Source organism: Dermacentor andersoni, chromosome 8, assembly GCF_023375885.2.
Source record: "Dermacentor andersoni chromosome 8, qqDerAnde1_hic_scaffold, whole genome shotgun sequence".
NCBI classification, from domain to species: Eukaryota; Metazoa; Arthropoda; class Arachnida; order Ixodida; family Ixodidae; genus Dermacentor; species Dermacentor andersoni.
In genome coordinates, this window is record NC_092821.1 from 113,540,067 (window position 1) to 113,557,586 (window position 17,520).

General features: G+C 47.5%; 1 protein-coding gene across 1 annotated transcript in view; it reads left to right on the forward strand.

Annotated features, from left to right (window-relative positions):
- LOC129384403 (uncharacterized) overlaps positions 1–17,168 on the forward strand; it is a 48,312-nt gene extending 31,144 nt beyond the window's left edge. The window contains exons 5-8 of the mRNA XM_055069857.2: positions 14–97; positions 8,766–8,798; positions 11,208–11,515; positions 15,678–17,168. Of these exons, the coding sequence (XP_054925832.1) occupies positions 14–97; positions 8,766–8,798; positions 11,208–11,515; positions 15,678–17,168 (1,916 nt within the window). The remainder of the gene's footprint in view (positions 1–13; positions 98–8,765; positions 8,799–11,207; positions 11,516–15,677) is intronic.
- Positions 17,169–17,520: the final 352 nt, after the last annotated feature.

Consider the following 17,520-nt stretch of genomic DNA (forward strand, 5'->3'; position numbering starts at 1 on the left):
ACCTCTATTTCAGAGGGTCAGATGGAAGAGGCCTATAGAGGCGAAGGACATAAAGGCGGAGATCACAAAGCCGGCGACTCGAAGCCACCAAAAACTGGTAAGAATAAGTCAGTCAATCAATCAATCGATGAATGAATGATAACGAATGGATGAATGAATGAGTGAATGAATGAATGAATGAATGAATGAGTTCATTGCTACCGCTCCTTTTTTTGACTGAGAGATCACTCTATTTCTACTGGGAGTGACAGCATTGTTATGATGGGGGGTTCAATCCCATCGCTCGTGATTCGTTGTCAAGATTGGAGTCGAGCATGACTTAGAAGGTAGCTGGCCCATGCCGTCGTCCAACTTATCCACGCTGAGGACGTTGATGAAGGGAAGGACTGCTTCTCATCGAGAACGAGGAATATGGGTTTATTTACAGTATCTATATCAGTCTAACATGACTGTTTGAGAAAGTACATCAGTCTAACATGACTGCTTGAGAGAGAGTGTCCTGAGCAGTCGCACAACAGCGGTTTTTAAACACTCGGACCTCTCCCGATACCCAGGTGACGGAAACGGCCGTCTAAGCACCGTAGGCGAGTTGACCAGGCCCCGTAGGGGAGAAGAACGAGGCACCATAGGGGCATTTATTCCCTGAACTGCAGCGCGCCCGCCGGCCGCCCATTGTCTGGCGTCTTGGTCGGCGCGTGGGAAGGGGTGTCAGTTGAAGTTCCCGCGGCTCAGTAACAATAGTTGGTCCGCCGAGCCCGTTTAGTCACAATGGCGACTTCGTCAAACTCGGCTCCAACGACGGAGAGTCGAGCACGCACGTGTCGTTGTTCACACACAGTCGACTTAGTCACGCCGTGGCTAGAGGTGTGCGGCGACGCTCCCGGAATGTTGCCGCCATAGTCGCAACTGGGTGGCAAAACTTGCACCACAGCCGGCCATTCTTAACAGCATACGCCGACTCGCTCAGGTTCACCCGGGCCCTTTGAGGTTGAGCCTTAGTGAGCCGAACTAAGTATGAGTGGCGCATGAATCGTTAGTTTGTATGAGTCTAAGTCAGTTCCCAGAAGTGTGAGTCTGAATCGGGGGAGAGTCGAGTCAAAATGGACGTCGAGAAGCCACCGTAAAATGGCGAGAAATAATCAATCAATCGGTCATCAGTGTACTCATACTCCTGGATTGCTTCGATGGTCGACGATTTAAATTGGTCAGCTCACTCACTAGTCGGTTTAGGTCAGACTCAGGACAAACCTCGCGTCATGCTCTCATCAAGTCGAAGTCAGTCTGAGTGGGACTGAGTCTTAGTAAGTCGAAGCGAGTCCTCGATAATTTGTGTCGGAATCGGCAGCTAGTCGAGGTGAATTGAAATGAGCGTGAGTCAACGAAACTTAGTCGCTATGAATCGATGCTTGTCTGTGTCTTAATGGGTCGAAGTGAACCATGTGATTAAATGTCTTTTAAATGCGAAGCATTTCTTGGCGAACATTTGCCACTTTGACAGTATGTATCTAGCCGCTTGCGTCTTGGTGCTCTCGCGGTCCTTTCCTTAACTTGGTACATACCAAAATTGGCTTAGTATGACAAGCGTGTATGGCGAACGTAAATGATAGGTCATGATATGCTGGTCATGAGGGTCATGAACTAGCGGCCTACGTATTGGTGCTGTCATGGTTGTTTCGTTAACTTGGTATGTGTCACAATTGGCATTGTGTGACAAGAGTGTATGAAGAGCATAAATGATAGGTCATGACATGAATGCCATGATATGCGTGTCATGTGGGTCATGAAACAGCCGCCTATGTCTTGGTATGTACCAAATTGGTATAGTATGAGAAGAGTGTGCGACGAACATAACTGAACGGTCATGACATGAACATCATGATTTGTGGTCGCGTAGGTCATGAAACAGCAGCCTACGTCTCGGTATGTACCAAAATTGGCATAGTATGAGAAGAGTGTATGACGAACATAAATGATAGTTCATGACATGCGTGTCATGTAGGTCATGAAAAGCCGCCTACGTGTTGGTGCTCTCATGGTCGTTTTGTTAACTTGGTATGTACCAAAATTGGCATAGTATACAAGAGTGCACGACGAACATAAATGAGCCGTCATGACATGAATATCATGACATGCGTGTCATGTAGGACATGAAACAGCCGCCTACGTCTTGGTGCCATCATGGTCGTTTCAGTAACTTGGTAGCACACACTGCACACTGCTTCGCATAACATCGATTCCCGCAGGGCGTGGGATCTGCCCGCTTTATTTAGGTACACGACGTATTATGCGAAACCGAGTCCACATAATACCGAGCGTAGTCCCATGGCTCAAAGTCTGAGCGAGTCGGTGATTTTGTGAATGTGAGTGCTATTATATTGGCAATATCCCATAGTACCGCCTAAGTGACAACGTAAGCGCCACAGAACAGCCGTTGAAACGCCACAGCAGCGTGAATGCGCGATGGATTTTATTTTCTTGACTATTTCAAATAGCATCACCGTTTGATAACATGGTCATTGGGTCGCTCTTGTTTCATATGCAGTATGATGGCCGATGACCTGTGTGGCAGTTTCGGTTCCAGATAAGTTTAAGCGGATTTCCCCCAAAAAAGCTTTCGCTTTGCTCGAGTTTAACATTCTGCCTATGGGCAGCCAACCCTTATTCCGTTTAAGCGGTTTTTCTGTTGTAAAGAATTTATTTTGTCTGGAATCCACTATATACAGATGATTTCTTTTGTTCGCAGTGCTCGGCGGCATTTGACCGAATCAGCTTATCTACTAACCGAAAGAGTTACATGCACAGCGGGAGTCCATGTATTCGCAACTGCAAGCTGTTATCTATCGTTTCTATATGACCTTTGCCCCTTCTTTATTGCCTCAATTCTGCTTGTCTATGGTTTCATCTTCTATATCGTCTCGCTGCGTCTTCACCAGTCAGTTCTGTTTCTTCTTGTTGCTAACATCAGTCAACACCGCTTTCTTGCTGGCCTATACCTGTAATATCTCGTTAATATGCCGAACAAGCATTGATTTTTTTTTAAATCACAGGGCTGTATTGTAATCAAATTTGACTGCCCCTTGATAGCTTATATGTTTTGGTTGTTCTAGAGATGGCAATTTTAACTGCTTTGACTTTAGTAATACGTTGAAGCACTCGCCTGCGGAGCTTTGATTGCATATAGTTTGATGACCGTAGCTGCGGTTGATTGAATGCAAAACGTATTTCGTAAGACCCACCCCTGCTTTACCGTTCTGAACTACTGGGACGATGTTTGTCACACGATGTACACTTCGAAAGTGTATCAGCTGCTTATGCCGGAACAAAATTTGAACGCGGTATAGAAAGAAGGTTCAGTAGCTGAGGAGATCCTGAATCAATTGTAAGTGACGTGATAAGGAAACATCGAATGTAAAATTTGCTGCCATTTATGCATCGGATATGCAGTTACAAACGAGCGCCTGCGCGCTCCTTGACGCCTCTGCTGTGGTTGTGGTTGTGACGGTTGAGAATTCGTCCGCCGGTGATGCACTGAGAGGGATAGTAGGTTCGAACCTGCAGCCTCTCAATGGGTGTCATTCGTTGTGGTGTTCGTGTGAGTGACACTACAAAAATCTGTTTTTGCAGTTTATGGAGAGTTCACAGACGTCTTGTTTTATAACAGAGAACACGGAAAGGCAGTGAGGTTAACCAGATGGACATCTGGTTGGCTACCCTGCACGGGGGAGAGATGGTGAGGGATTGAAAGAAAGAAAATGCAGAGAGAACGAGAGAGCTCACGAGCACAGTAGAAAACACAGGGTGTCTATAAGTGTCTTCTCAGGTCCATTGAAATTAAGAAAATCTGCGGCATGTCTGTGGGTTAAGTGTCTCTACTGAATTTTTTATCCCTTGGGCTATCAGAAGGATACCGTATACCACTCAGACATCTCAGTGACATGACCGCTTTTCAAGTTGGTTGTCACGACCCTCTGGTGTGACGGGAACGTGAGAACCCCATTTTCAAGCGACGCTTGTATTAGCTCATATGTGGCGTTGTCATGATCACGCACCGAATTGCTACCAGAGCAATGAACCTTTTGGATAGGGCGGTTTCATGAGTTGACAGATGCGTCGGCGCCGGAGCCTGAGTCATTAGCAAGGATTTCAGCTGCATAGGCGCGCGCTCACGCCACGCGCGCAACCAATCAGAGCCGTCTTGCTTCCGCTGGGGAGGGAAAGGGCAGGAAAGGGATTCGCGCGTGCTACGCCGGCTTCGTGTCCGATCAGTTCAGCCTCGGGAAACGGATGGGACATCCACGCTTTGTGCTTTCCCCCGATGAAGGGCAACCCTCGACGAGCGGTGGCGAGAACTCGCCCGTGAAAGGGCTCGCCGTTGGCGCGCGAATCCAGCCTACAGCAACGAGAAGATCCCGAGGAGAGGGAGCGGGAAGTCGAAGAAATCCGGCGCCGTTACTTGTGGGTTACTTAACCGTGACGTAAGTCAGGTGCACGGAAGAGAAGTTTCGCTTACCCCCATTTTCCAGTAGGGGAAGGGTTGTTGATTTTTTTGTTGTTGAAATGCCATGGTTAGATACGAAACGCAGCATATCCGTATATGGGGTTAATGTAATCGTCTCTCATCGTCGTTGGCGGCAAAGGACTCTAAAGAAAAATATTAGGTCGAGCTATATCGATAGATTATATGTGGAAATCTGTCATCGTTCCATATCTGTCAATATACGACTTTGCTGAGCAGAAAATCGCCACTGAAGCCATCACTGTTGCTCCTCAGTTTGAACCGCCCGCGCCAGAATGGGAGAGTTGACGTAACCTTCACGTGACCTTCCTCTCTGCCGCCGTCTGCGAGTGCTGACGGCAGTCAGCACTCGCTGACTGGCGTCAGCAGTCAGTGCTGATGTCACATGCGATATACCATAATGCAATATAGGTGGCGCCTCACTGGTATATATATATATTTTTTTCATTTTCGTCATTTTCGCGCTTACAAAAGCTCTCTTCTCATTAAGAACGACAAATTCCTTATTGCAGCCAGAATCCTAATTTTCTTTTTCAATCTAGCTCGACCTAATACTGTACCTTAGCACCGCTTTAAAGACATAGATCAAAGTAACATTGTGTGATAGCCTTGGCGTGGCAATAACAATGCATTTGTAATTTTCATGTCCGCTCATGGTATTCGAAATCAACACACAATATATATATATATATATATATATATTGTATGTTGATTTTTAAGTTTTCTGGAATTTAACAAAATCGCCTTTGGCAGATAGCAAAATTCTTGTCCTTAAACTGGATTATTCGAGGTGGACCTTACTAGCACGAGAAATTGAAACGCATATTCAACTAATTAACGAAAATGCAGTAATCAAACATGCTAGTTAATTACTTTACGGCACATATTGCAACTTACGAATTGCAGCCGGTGAGCTTGCAAACGTATGCACTTGAAATTAATCTCCAGGATTGCACCAATTTTCAGATGTCTCCCAAAGTTTGAAACGAAATACAAGCGCGTTCCAGTTACTTTTCTGCTCAAATGCATAAAATGGCATTTTGTTAAAAAACTACGTGGAACAACAGTGAATTTTTACGACGAGTTTGATGTCACGTATCTCCAAACTGGCGTCATTCTGGAAATTCATTCCAAGTGGATATGGCTTGCCATCTCACCGGCTACAATTCGTAAAGTCCAATATGTGCCGTAAAGTAACTAATTCAAAAGATAATTAGCGAATTTTTTGTTATTTGGTTGAATATTGGTTCCTATTTCTCGTGAAAATAATGTCTGCCATTCTGAATAATCCAGCTGAAGGCCTAGAATAATGTCGTCTGCAACATGCTGCTTTTAAAACTTCCATAAGACTGAAATATGTTTACTCCGTATGTGCATATACATTTGTCTAGTTCGCGCTTTTTGACCTTCTTCTGGATTGCTAACGTGCCTAAACTGCCACTCTGGTCTAGCTGAAATTAAGATTATTTTTCACGAACTCACAATGAAAGAACATACTTAAACTACTTTCATACAGTTAGTTCCTCGTGGATTCGATGTTATATCCGCAATGAGTATTTCACGTAATCGCTTCCGAATTACATTTCAAAAGAAATTCAGGCAGCGTGCATTAGGATGAACTTTAAGAGGATGCACGAAGATATACTATGTGTTGGTAAATTTTTTTTCCGTATCTTCTCTTGACGTTCATAGTCTTGTGAATCAGTTGTTCTCCGATAGTAGATATTAGTCATCGTGCAGTGTAAGGCCTTAAGTCAACACGCTCTGTCGGGACGATTTACAAACATTTAGAATTTAGATAGATTGCCTAGATAATTTTTGAGAGTCAGCTCGCGTGAAATTTACCTTTCTGTCGTTGAATATGCGAAATGAGGAAGCAATTTCATTGGGCGAACTATTCAAACATTTAAGAAAGAAAACGCGGAATTCTGCTGACTGAAATAGGAATTATTAACGCGGTATTGTTAAGGGCCCCACGTCGCAGGAAATCCGGCGTCATCATCCGGTGCCGGCGTACCCCGTGAGCGAAAATTCCCGTATATATATATTTAGGTATATGTATATGTCACACCTTGAGGTATGTTTACTTACAGGATCCTCAGGCACTGCGCAAAATATCGACAGAACTGTTTTAAAACGTAGAAAAGTGTGCAGCTATGTAATTCCGAGACAAACAACTAGTGTCACTGATCTAGTAACGGAACTCAATAAAGAATTTAAGTGCGTAAAGCCACAATTTTGCAGTCCTGGTGATATTGCTCTTATGACATCCGTTTTGCACATCTTTGGAAAGTCCGGTTCAGGAAATCATGGGGCGGTGTAAGCATTCAAATCTACACAATGAAATATCGCAAATAAAGAGAGACTGTTTAAGTGTCATTCGTATGGTTTGTTAAGCTTAACGGAACCAACACAATATTAATACGTTTATTGACATTTAATGCAGTTTACGCGAGAGTCTATATCTTTAACTTAGGAAGAAAGAAATGCGCAACGCAGACAAGGACGACAGGTCAAGGGACACGGACTAGCTCTAATACATGTCCCTTGAGCTCTCGCCCTTGTCCACGTTCCATGTTTTTTTATTCCTAAGAATTATGAACCAACTCGACCCAGCAACAATTTTTATTGTACCACATGTTTACTTACAAAAACATAACCGCAACCGCTGCGCACTCTGGATTCACACACTATAGCAGTTCACAGAAGTTTACTCCTTGTGTAGGTGCCCATCGCTCTAGTTTCACAATTGGAAGTGCGCATTTTCGAGCATCGGGCCGTAAAATGTTTTTGCGTCCCGTTTGCGGTTATGTGTATTCGAAGAATTGAAGTTAACCAGCTTTCTCGAGTATATGTTTTTGTTTGAAGCAAATGTCATCAGGCCGCGGTGAATTGTATACCGTATTCGAGAACTTCTCAACTGCCCATACATTCCAATAGTTTGTTCACCTTAGGTCCCTGCATAGAGCTTCGTCACTTTGAGAGTCCCACGCTTCTTTGTCGCTCCCGAAATCTGTTTCGTGGGATGTGGGAGCTTAGCCGCGACCTTCCGAAATCGTTTCAGACCACCTCGAAAGGCGCCTGGTGTTCACGTATCGGGCAGTTGCGTCTCAGTACATGGGCATCTTTGGCTATAGGCCCTTAAGCGAAGAACGGATTCAACAAGTCCATTATTTAGGTAGGTCACTCGGAGACACTAGCTCACGAAGATCTCTCGTGTGCCAGCCGTGGCGGCTCGTCGGCCTATGTCGCTTGGCTGTATGCGAGGTCGCGAATACGATTCCTTGACATGGCTGCCGAGTAGAGCGAGGTTCAAGACCTTCGTGTAACTTTATGAATCTGAGAGAGAGAAAAAGAGGAGGGGAAAAGGCTTTATTTCTGAAACACTAGGAAAATGGGTATAGAGCGACTCACAAGGACGACCATATACAAGAACGCCAGACACAGCGCTAACTTATAACGGTTTTATTTCGAGAAACGTGTACATTTCTGTGTATATACGGACCTCAATGCTCGTAGCAACCGAGGCGCTGCAATACACGTTTCTTCGTTGCGAGTGCGCTTCGACTTTGTCGTTCTTTCGCTTGCGTCCTTATTTTATGCGTCGTTTATAAGGAATCGGTTCCGACTGGCCCAACTTGCACTTATTCTACGTTTCGAGCGAACTTCAGCAGCACACCGCTGTTTCTGCAAATGACATTTTTTTCATGCTTTTGTAATGCGGAGGCCTGTGAACAGACTTTGTGTTATTGTGAAAGTTACATGAAAAATGAAGTGCGGAGTTTTAATTTGCGACTCCGCTGCGGGAAGTGATCTTTCCGTAATTCACTGTGACGCAAGATGACGTGCATATTTATTCTGAATGACAGTGCGGGTAGGGGATTGCACAAAAGAACGGTTTCCATAAGGGACTCCAGCACAATATGAAACGAAATCGATGTTTTCCTCCCAAGCATTTGGCACCGCGCTGACTGCACGGAACTATGTTTGCAAGACCGAAACTAAAACCAGCCAAAGTGAAAAAAAAAGTTTGATAACAAACAAAAAGTGCGTTCATAATTAATGCTTTGTCCTTCCCGATTACCTATGAAATATGTCCCCTTAAGCGTATATAATTGAACGCTGTAGATTTGTTGGACAGTCAATAACTTGTCAATTAACATAATTCATTGTGGTCTCGCTTCTTTATTTGCATCCAGTTATTATTTATCGGAGCCTTAGATGCATTGCTTTTTTGTGCAAGTTCCAGAGGAGCCTCGTTCCCCACCGAAGCTGCCCGAAGGTGAGAATATTTTAATTCTCTTTTAGCAGGTGCTAGTGACAAGTGTTGCCAATTTAACGGTTCTCCCGCTAAATCTAGTGGTATTACGCGCGGCCTAGGGGAGATATTTGTTCTGTTGCGGGGAACGGGTTTTCTAGCTGTGCTAGTGTACGATTGGCTTCTTTCTTGGCAGCACAACAATGTAATTTGTTTACTATAATTCATGCTTCCCGTGTCGCAAGCATGCGGCTTATCTATGGCCTGGAAGCAGAAGGGGAATTCAGCGTGTTTCCAGCCAGCTGAACGTAAATAAATCTAAGTTAAGAAACAGAATGACCACAGAGATGACAAATACTACCCTTTCTGCGCGTGCTGGTCACCGAAGGAACGATAAATGCTGCTTCAGTTACCCGCTGCCCAATCTCGTTGTTCGTAAGAACGGCACTGTGGAGGCCTACGGTCTCAGCGATGGTACCGACAAGACCGTCACGCCTGCGAACAATACACAGGAAGGTGCACGTGACCATACCGCGATAGAACAGAGGACACCTTGTTGTAATTTTAATCACTATACTTATTAGTTAAATATGCTTCCGGACAGTGAGAATAGTTCGCGGAGGTACATTTTTTTTAAAGTTTTGTTTCGCAATACGTTTCCGCACTTCACAGTCGCTCAAGAAAGCACCTATTTTAATGATAATTTGTCTATCTTATTGCAGTATAGACGAACAGAAACAGACTTTTTTGACAAGTGTATTTATTTCAGTTGTGTTCTATATAGACGCAATAAAAAATAATTAAAACGTGATTATGCTTGTTGTCGCTAAAGAGGATCTTTAGCGAATTTTGGTCCTCGTATCGCAGATTTTAGAGTTATTTTGGGTCTGGACTCGCGTGTCTGTTTATTTCTGGTTTACAACACTGTTAGCGACACAAGATCACCATAAATCTGCTCGGCAAAACATGAACAGGCGAAATTAAATTAATTCACGAAGGAAGTGTTTTATCTGACGTTACTAGCAATGGCGTTACTAGAAGTCTTCAACGACGGAATCTGCCATCTTTACTGAAGCACATAACTGAAGGCAATTGTGTAGCCGCAGTCGTATGTCGACAGCGAGAAACAGCTTTCAGCAGGCGCAAAGCACCTCCAGAGCAGACAGGCAGGGCAACGCTGGGCAAAGTGGGATAGCACAGGACAGGAAATGACAGTTCTGTGCGGCGAACTACGGTGCAGGGCCATGAAAGGCAGGGCGGAGCGCGGCAATATAGGCAGGGAAGGCGAGTACAACGGCGGGAAAAAGACTGCAAGGTAGAATAAGACAAGATAGAGCTGGTGTCAGGCCAGGGCATTATTAGACACAGCATTGCAGGGAAAGGTAAGACAAGGCTGGGCGGGGCAGTGCAAGTTACAGCGAATCAAGCTAGAGAAGGTCAGACCACAGTAGCGCTAGGCAGGCTAGGACAAGACAGGGCAGAAAAATGCGAGGCAATGTAGTCCAAGTTAAAGCAAGGCAGGACAAAACAGTACGATGCGGTGCAAGGGATCAAATTAGGGCAGATCTGATCAGGCCGAGGCAGTGTTAGGTAGTGCATGCCGTGGCAGTAAAATTCGTGGGAAGGCTGTGCAAGGTGTGTCAAGGCAGGATAGAGAAGGACAGACCAAGACGAGGCAAATGAGTGCGATGCGCTGCAAGGGACCAAATAAGAGTAGAGATGGTGTGGCCAAGGCACTGTTAGGCAGTGCAGGCCGGGGCAGTACAATGCGTGACTAGGCATTTCACAAGGCATGTTGAGGCAGGGTAGAGAAGGGCAGACCAAGGCAACGTTAGGCAGGGTAGGGCGGCACAATGTGGGGCAAGGTTGTGCACGGTACGGCAAGAAAACGCTTCTGACGATTGCAGTGCTAAGTAGAATATGTTAGGGCAGGGTAAAGTATGTCAGCAAAAGCAGTCGAAGTCAAGGCAGAGGAGGTCAGACCATGATAGTGCTAGGTATAATGTGGTGCAAGACAAGGCAACATGACGTGATTGGCCTAGCAGCTCGAGGAACACGACAGGACAAGCGGTAATCATGCATTCTGTTAGGTCAATCGCGCATTCGTACAAACTGGCCCAGCTTTCAGTTCTTGTGAGTAAAAGGTAGGACAAAGCAGGGGAGAGCAGGTCAGGCCGAGGCAGTGTTAAGACTGGCAGAGCAAACTTAATTTTGATCCCACATGGTTCATGAAAGTACACTCAGGTCTACGTACGCTATCGAGGAGTTCAGTCTCCTGCCCCCCCCCCCCCCCCCCCTCTGCCCTCAGCTGGTAATCAAAGGCACAACGTCGCCCTGACTTCTTCAGAACTGATTTCGTTGCAGACGAAATTCTGCGCTCAGGACTGAAAATGTGACCTTCTTGTGTTTTGTGGGCGCCTTTTTCGAACCCAGGTACGAAAGTGCCCGAGCCTCAAAAGAGCACCACGGAGGTGCCGCTGAAGCCAGCGCTCAAGCGACGAGACTCGCTGACGATCGCGACGCAAAAGCGAGCCGACCACGGAGGCGACGGAGGCGCAGCAGTCAAGAGCCCCGATCGGCAAGCCGAGGGCGGCAAGGGCTTCCCTGAGGCCGGCCACAAGGTCAAGTTCGGCTACGAGGAGGTGCGCACGCTGCCACCGGAGAAGAAGCGCGACAAGCACGACTTCAACGACGTTGTCGAAGACCAGCTGGGCAAGATCACCACCAAGCCGACGTCACAGGTATAGAGTATAAGGACTTTAACCCTCTGGTACTGCAACACAGTTCCACGTCATAGAAAACTGCAGCAAATTCTGCGCCTTCACTTCTGGTCACGGAGAACACACTTCTAAATAAAATAAGAAGTAAATGTTATTTCATATATATTGTAATTGGTATCGTAATTAATTAAATAGTAATTGATTTGCTGAGCTACCCACAGTTGAAACTTGACTATAGTGTCCTAAAACGCAACTATGGGGCATGCATTGTATCCCGCGCTTAAATAAGCATTTTGAGAATCGAACTCACTTGAGCTTATATGTTGCGTAAAGCGAGTGATTGGGCTAGTTGGGGTTTGTTCATCTTGTAATGCGATTAGTACAACTGAGTAAAAAGAACAACCAGAATAGGACACACCAGACAAGTGGCACTCTGTCATCCTTGATGGTTTATTCCATCGTGATTATTAGTGTTACTCAGTTGTACTGGGCGCATTAGAAGATGAAAGCAGAAAGCGAAAAATTAGGATGCGCTGTATAAGCATATTACCTCACCACACTGTCAACAGACTTACCGTAAGAAGCGGTATTGAAGGCGAAAAAGGCCGAAGAACGAAAGTAAGCTGGCGACGCTGCCGTTAAAGGGTAACTCCGGTGCTTATATTAAAAAAACCATATTAGGATATTGTCATTTTCAAATAGCATTGACAATACTGTCACCCGTAAGGTGGTGCGATTTGCTTAGGAATTCATCGATAATATTAAATAACTAATAAACGAGACGCCGAAACCGAAATGGGTAGTTGCTTTGAGTGACGTCACGGTGAGTCGATGACGTCCGATCCTACGCTGCCATAACGTAAACCCGCAGAACGCGTGCTAAATACGCAGTACATGTAGCGCTAACGCCAAAGATGCGAAGCTTATGATTTTCCGAACTAGACAGCGGCGATTTCAGCGATGATTTCAGGGACACTGGTGGTGTAGTCTCTGACGTCACGAGTACGGGGTGGCCAGTAAGAAGCCATGAAGATCGGGAACGCAACCAATCTTTGAAATTCATTTTCAGAAAAACTTAATGACTTGCAGCCATATTGTTTGGCACAGACAATCGGAGCGCAGAAGAGAACGTAAATTCAATATATTATTAAGATCGGGGCACATCGAAATAACGCCGGAGTTCGCTTTAAAAGGGCCGTAAGCAACTTTTTATCGAAGTAGAGAAATGCATCTGAAGTTATGCATGAAATACATCTGTTGAAAATAGACTGTTTCATAGATACTCAGCCGCAAAAAAAGTAGTTCAGTGAATTCAGCAGAAGAGGTGCTATTGGCAATCAAACGTCACCTAAGCAGTGCTTCCACTCCTTCTTCAATAGAGAGTTTTAGAATAGGGGCCCAAACGTTTTGGGGCCCCAAAGAGATAGCGTCGAAGCCACTGCGCATGCGCGAGACGCAAACTGCGCTTGGGTTTTGCGTTGGGCAGGCTATTTCACTGATTTAGCGAGAGTCCCAAAAGTTTTCCCAAAGGATTTGCGTAAACAAGTATGGCGGCACCCATCGAAGCGACGGCTCTAACCTAGCACCAAACTGGGTTCGATTCGTAGTAACGCGTGAAGTTCGCAAGCTAAAAGAAGTGACTGCGTTTATCGCTTTCTCTCAACTAGCGTGTGTTATGAAGATTGATTCATTAGACGCCGCTTATTCCGAATTCTATTGTGGATTTTATGGTTTGTAGGCCTAACACGGCTTAGCTTGACTGGTGAAGGCACGTAAAAACCCTCAAAACTATGCGCAGCTAATTGTTTGCTGCTTACAGAATAACCTCTAAATTGTAATTGAACGCGAATACACGAATGTCAAAAGTACTATTCTTATCATAAGATGGTCTATTTTATTTAATTATTTCTAATAGCTTTGGCGCCGCCGTGGCACTGTCAGAGCAAGACACTATCCGCAAACGCAAAGCCCTATTCTAAATCTCTTCACTCCTGTGTGCCCCAACGCTAACACCCGCAAAGCTCTTTGAAGCCCAAAACTATTGGGGCCCCTATTCTAAAACTCTCTAATGACTTGCGATGCGGAGGCTACGGCGGAGCGGGGTGTTCACGACGTTTCACCTACTGAACGTTACCGTGGCGCGCAGTTCAAATTAGATTTTTTTTAAATGTTCGCGTAGATGTAGTAGTCCCGATTTTGGCGCCTATACGACGCAGCCAAACGTAGCTTAGACGAACGCGGTTGTCCTCAGCGAAACGCAGAGCTCAGTCAGCGGACTCGTCGCGGCACCACGCGGTATCTACGCTACGTAGCACACGGCCTCCGAGATCACCCCGAGCGTGGAGGTGATCTCGGAGGCCATGTGTAGCAGACTGCAGTTGCACGTTGCAGTTGCAGTTGCAGCGTTCGCTTTGTGCACTACAGAGGTTGAGCACGTGCTCGCGCTCATGGCGCTCCACTCTGGCCGCGTTGTGTGGCGCGAGTCGTCTTTGTCCTGCACCATACTTCACCGACGTTCGTAGCCACGCACAACTTGCGCATTTTGAAGCTCTGTCAATAGCTCAATACGAAGCGAAGTCTGCCATGGCGTCTAACCAGGAACGGCCAGGGGTGTGAGCGCGCTGGCAAGCGTGCGTGGTGTTAAGTTTGACGCGGTTCGAGGCTAGCTGAATGCTCAAAACTGCTAAGAAATTTGCATATTTTCGTTTACTTCAGCCCCTTTATTAAACTGCGTCAAAAAAATGTACACAGTAACAGTATAGGAGGAAACGCACTGATCCAGACGCCCTTTTTGATTGATGCCAGCTATTGGCCAATAGCAGCTCAGTATGGAAATCTGCTATATTACGAAATAGGGTGTCCAGAAAAGAGTGAGGAGAAGGCTTCTGTTGGAAAGAGAGCGGTTTAGCGAAAGTTGACTTCGCGTTCCATTTGCGAGCTCCACGCGCCGCGCAGGACTGCAAAACTTGGCTGAGATGTTCACACTATAGCGTATACGCTACCCGCGGACTGCGTTTTTTCACCCAGGCCGAGGGTTGGCTCAGGAACCCTTTAAGAGGAAGCTTGAGCCCGGGCACAACTCCGATGCAGCCTATACAAATACATGTAAAACGCAGAAATGTTTCTTGTTTCTTTTTTTCTGAGTCAACCACTGGCCTTTTTAAAACGTTGCATTTGACGGAAAAAGTTAAATTCTAGTCACTGTCGGAAGCGGAATTTCCATTTCGGGTGGCACTGTTCTATAAGAACTGCCGGAAATCTGTAAGCTTGAAGAAAAATGTGGGAAGCACGAAATTTTCAAATTTCTAACTCCACAATATATACGGATAGGGCAGTTCTGTAAACTGAATCCTGCGGACAGCATGCTGTTTGTCAACCGTCTTGTTGTTGCTTCTCCCTGGGTTCGTTATTGACCTTGTCTCGTCACGTGACCGCGCCAACTCGCCAAAACGAACAGACCAAAAAAAAAAGGAAAATCTGTGCAGTATATGTATCCGATTCATGATCTAATATTGTGCACATATAAATACGACGCGTGTTTCGCATATGCATAGGACCTTGTCTGCTGTCCTGTCATTGTAAGGGGTGGGAGGAAAAAGCTGACAAGTGATTACACCGCAGGCAAAGGCGTGTTCACACTGGCGAATCGCGGAGGTCGCGCAACCGAATTGGTAGCGAAGCGACGGCCGCAACTGGACACCTTGCTCGAAAAGCGAACGTTTCGGATGTGCCGCTGGCAGCTGGATATTTCAGCTTCTTGTCTGGAGTCGCAAAGCACGCTGCTTAGCCACTTATACTCTGACGGTTGTGGTAACGTTGTGGTTGTGGTTGACGGTTATACTCTGATGGTTGTGGTAACGCGGCGATGGCGATGCGAAATGCGGGAACGGCACCAGTCGCGAAACATTTCGGTGCGGCGAACGGCAGGCAGCGCTTGCCGGTGTGAACGTGGATCGCCGCGACTCGCTCTTTGGTCAGCAGTCGCGATCGGTCGCGCTACCTGTGCCGATCGCCGGTGGGAACGCGCCACAAGTGCTTTGGAGGAGTCATGCGTATGTCATCGCCGCAGATAAAAAATCGCGCAGGCTTCCGTTAATCATGTCAGGATAACATTGCCGTCGAACACGCAGTGCCCAAAGCAGCAAGTCAATTAACCTTAGGGGTTACGACGTGGGGGTCGCAGAAAGACTCCAAGGAGCTTATCGACGCCATGTTGAAGGAAGCCATGGAAGCCAAATCCCGGGAGGAGAAGAAGAAGCGGGAGACGAAAGTATCCGAAGAGCCGGATCTCGGGAAGACCGCGGGAAAGGCGGCGTTGTCCGGTAAGAGCGTTGCCGGTTGGGTGGCCACTCCGGAAGAGATGCAAGAGTACCGGAAGTTCCAGGACATGCTACACAGCAGAGACAAGTCGGGCAAGAAGGGGGACGAAGGCAGCGCCAAGGGCGACAGGGGTCCCGCACACGACAAACTGGAGGTGCATAAACCGGCAGGCGGAGCTGCGAAGCACCATGAGGAGGGTCACAGGCCTGAAGCCAAGCCGGGTGACAAGCACGGCGGGAAGGATGAGGCGCACAAGAAAGCCGAAAGCGGCAAGAAACCGGACGCGGGCAAAACGGGGGGCAAGCCGCCCGGCGACCAAGCCGGTGGCAAGACGGAAGCCAAGCCGAGCGGGAAGCCACACGCTGTGGCGCCGCCCGTCGCCGGTCTCGCTCCCGCTGGTCACGGGCCGACTTACGGTCGCGGGCCAGCTCACGAGACAGGCGCCGCTACCGTCAAGAAGTCCAGCTCCTGGACGAAGGCGCTCCGACGCTTCTTCCGCCGGAAGCCGGCCGACGAAGAGAGCTCGGAAGAGGAAGGGGTGCAGTATCGCGAAATGGACGAGGAGTTTATCGAGTGCGCCGAGGACTTTGGCGCCGCCGGTGAAGTGGCTCATGGCGCCGGCAAGGGCGGGGCCTCCGGCGGTGCTGCTGACGCAGATGCGGCGGCGTCTGCTCCCAAGCAGTACAAGCTCAACGCTTGCCTACTCGTCACTTCCGGCGCCGTCATCTTCGTCGTGCTCCTCGCCGTCCTGCTGTCGGGCGACCTGTTCGACGACCTGGACAACAGCGTGCCCACTTTCGCAATCGACACGGGCAAGGTGGTCAACTTCCTGGACGACGCGGGTTTTCTCGGGGCGGGCATGAACTCCTCGATAATGGGCAAGCCTGGCTCGTGGAGACCTCTGCTAGAGAGACCGGCCAACGACAGCCTCGTCCTGTTGCTCAGGGGGCTGGCACCGGCCGTGCTTCGGTTTGCGGGTCACGAGACTGACCACTTCTACTTCGTAGAAGGAGAGGAGGACGGCAATTCCAGTCGCGGTGGGAAAGAGGAACACGGAGGAACGGACGAAGGGGGACTGGCCTCGCGAGGCAAGTATATGCGCGACTGTATACACATTCACATGAGACAGTTTTGGCTTGTCCGTATATTGTTAGAGACTTTTAGCCTTTCCGCTATTCCGGCAAACGAGGGCGGTTTCGGCGGATTGCCGGATTTGCGGGAGCGTAAACGTGAGCGGCCGGAGCGGTGCACCCGCCTGGTGGCTAGAGTTAAACCAGACAAACACAGAGCTAAAATTGCAGTAACCTACTATACCCTGCTTCGCTGCTGGTGCAAATATTCGCCAGCGGCGTAATGGTGAATACAATTACGCCGCTGTCGAAAATTTGCGCCAGCAGCTAAGCAGAATATAGTAATTGAGTTTGTGTGGTTGAGCTTTGCACCACCAGCTGGCACCACCAATCTCGTCGCTCAACCGGCAAACCGCCCGTGCTTGCCGGAATGCCGGACGCACTAAAATTCTCTGTTATTGCGATTTACGGAATACCGGAATACCGACCGGTGGCGTAGACATGAGCAGCGGCGCTGGTGGTGCCATCTCGCGGCTTCCGCGTTGATGTCGTAAATGCAACCAGAGCTCACCTTGCAATGAAGAGCTAGTGGCTGCTGCGTTGCTGTTGTAAAAAAGCCGGCAGCAGCGTAGTAAT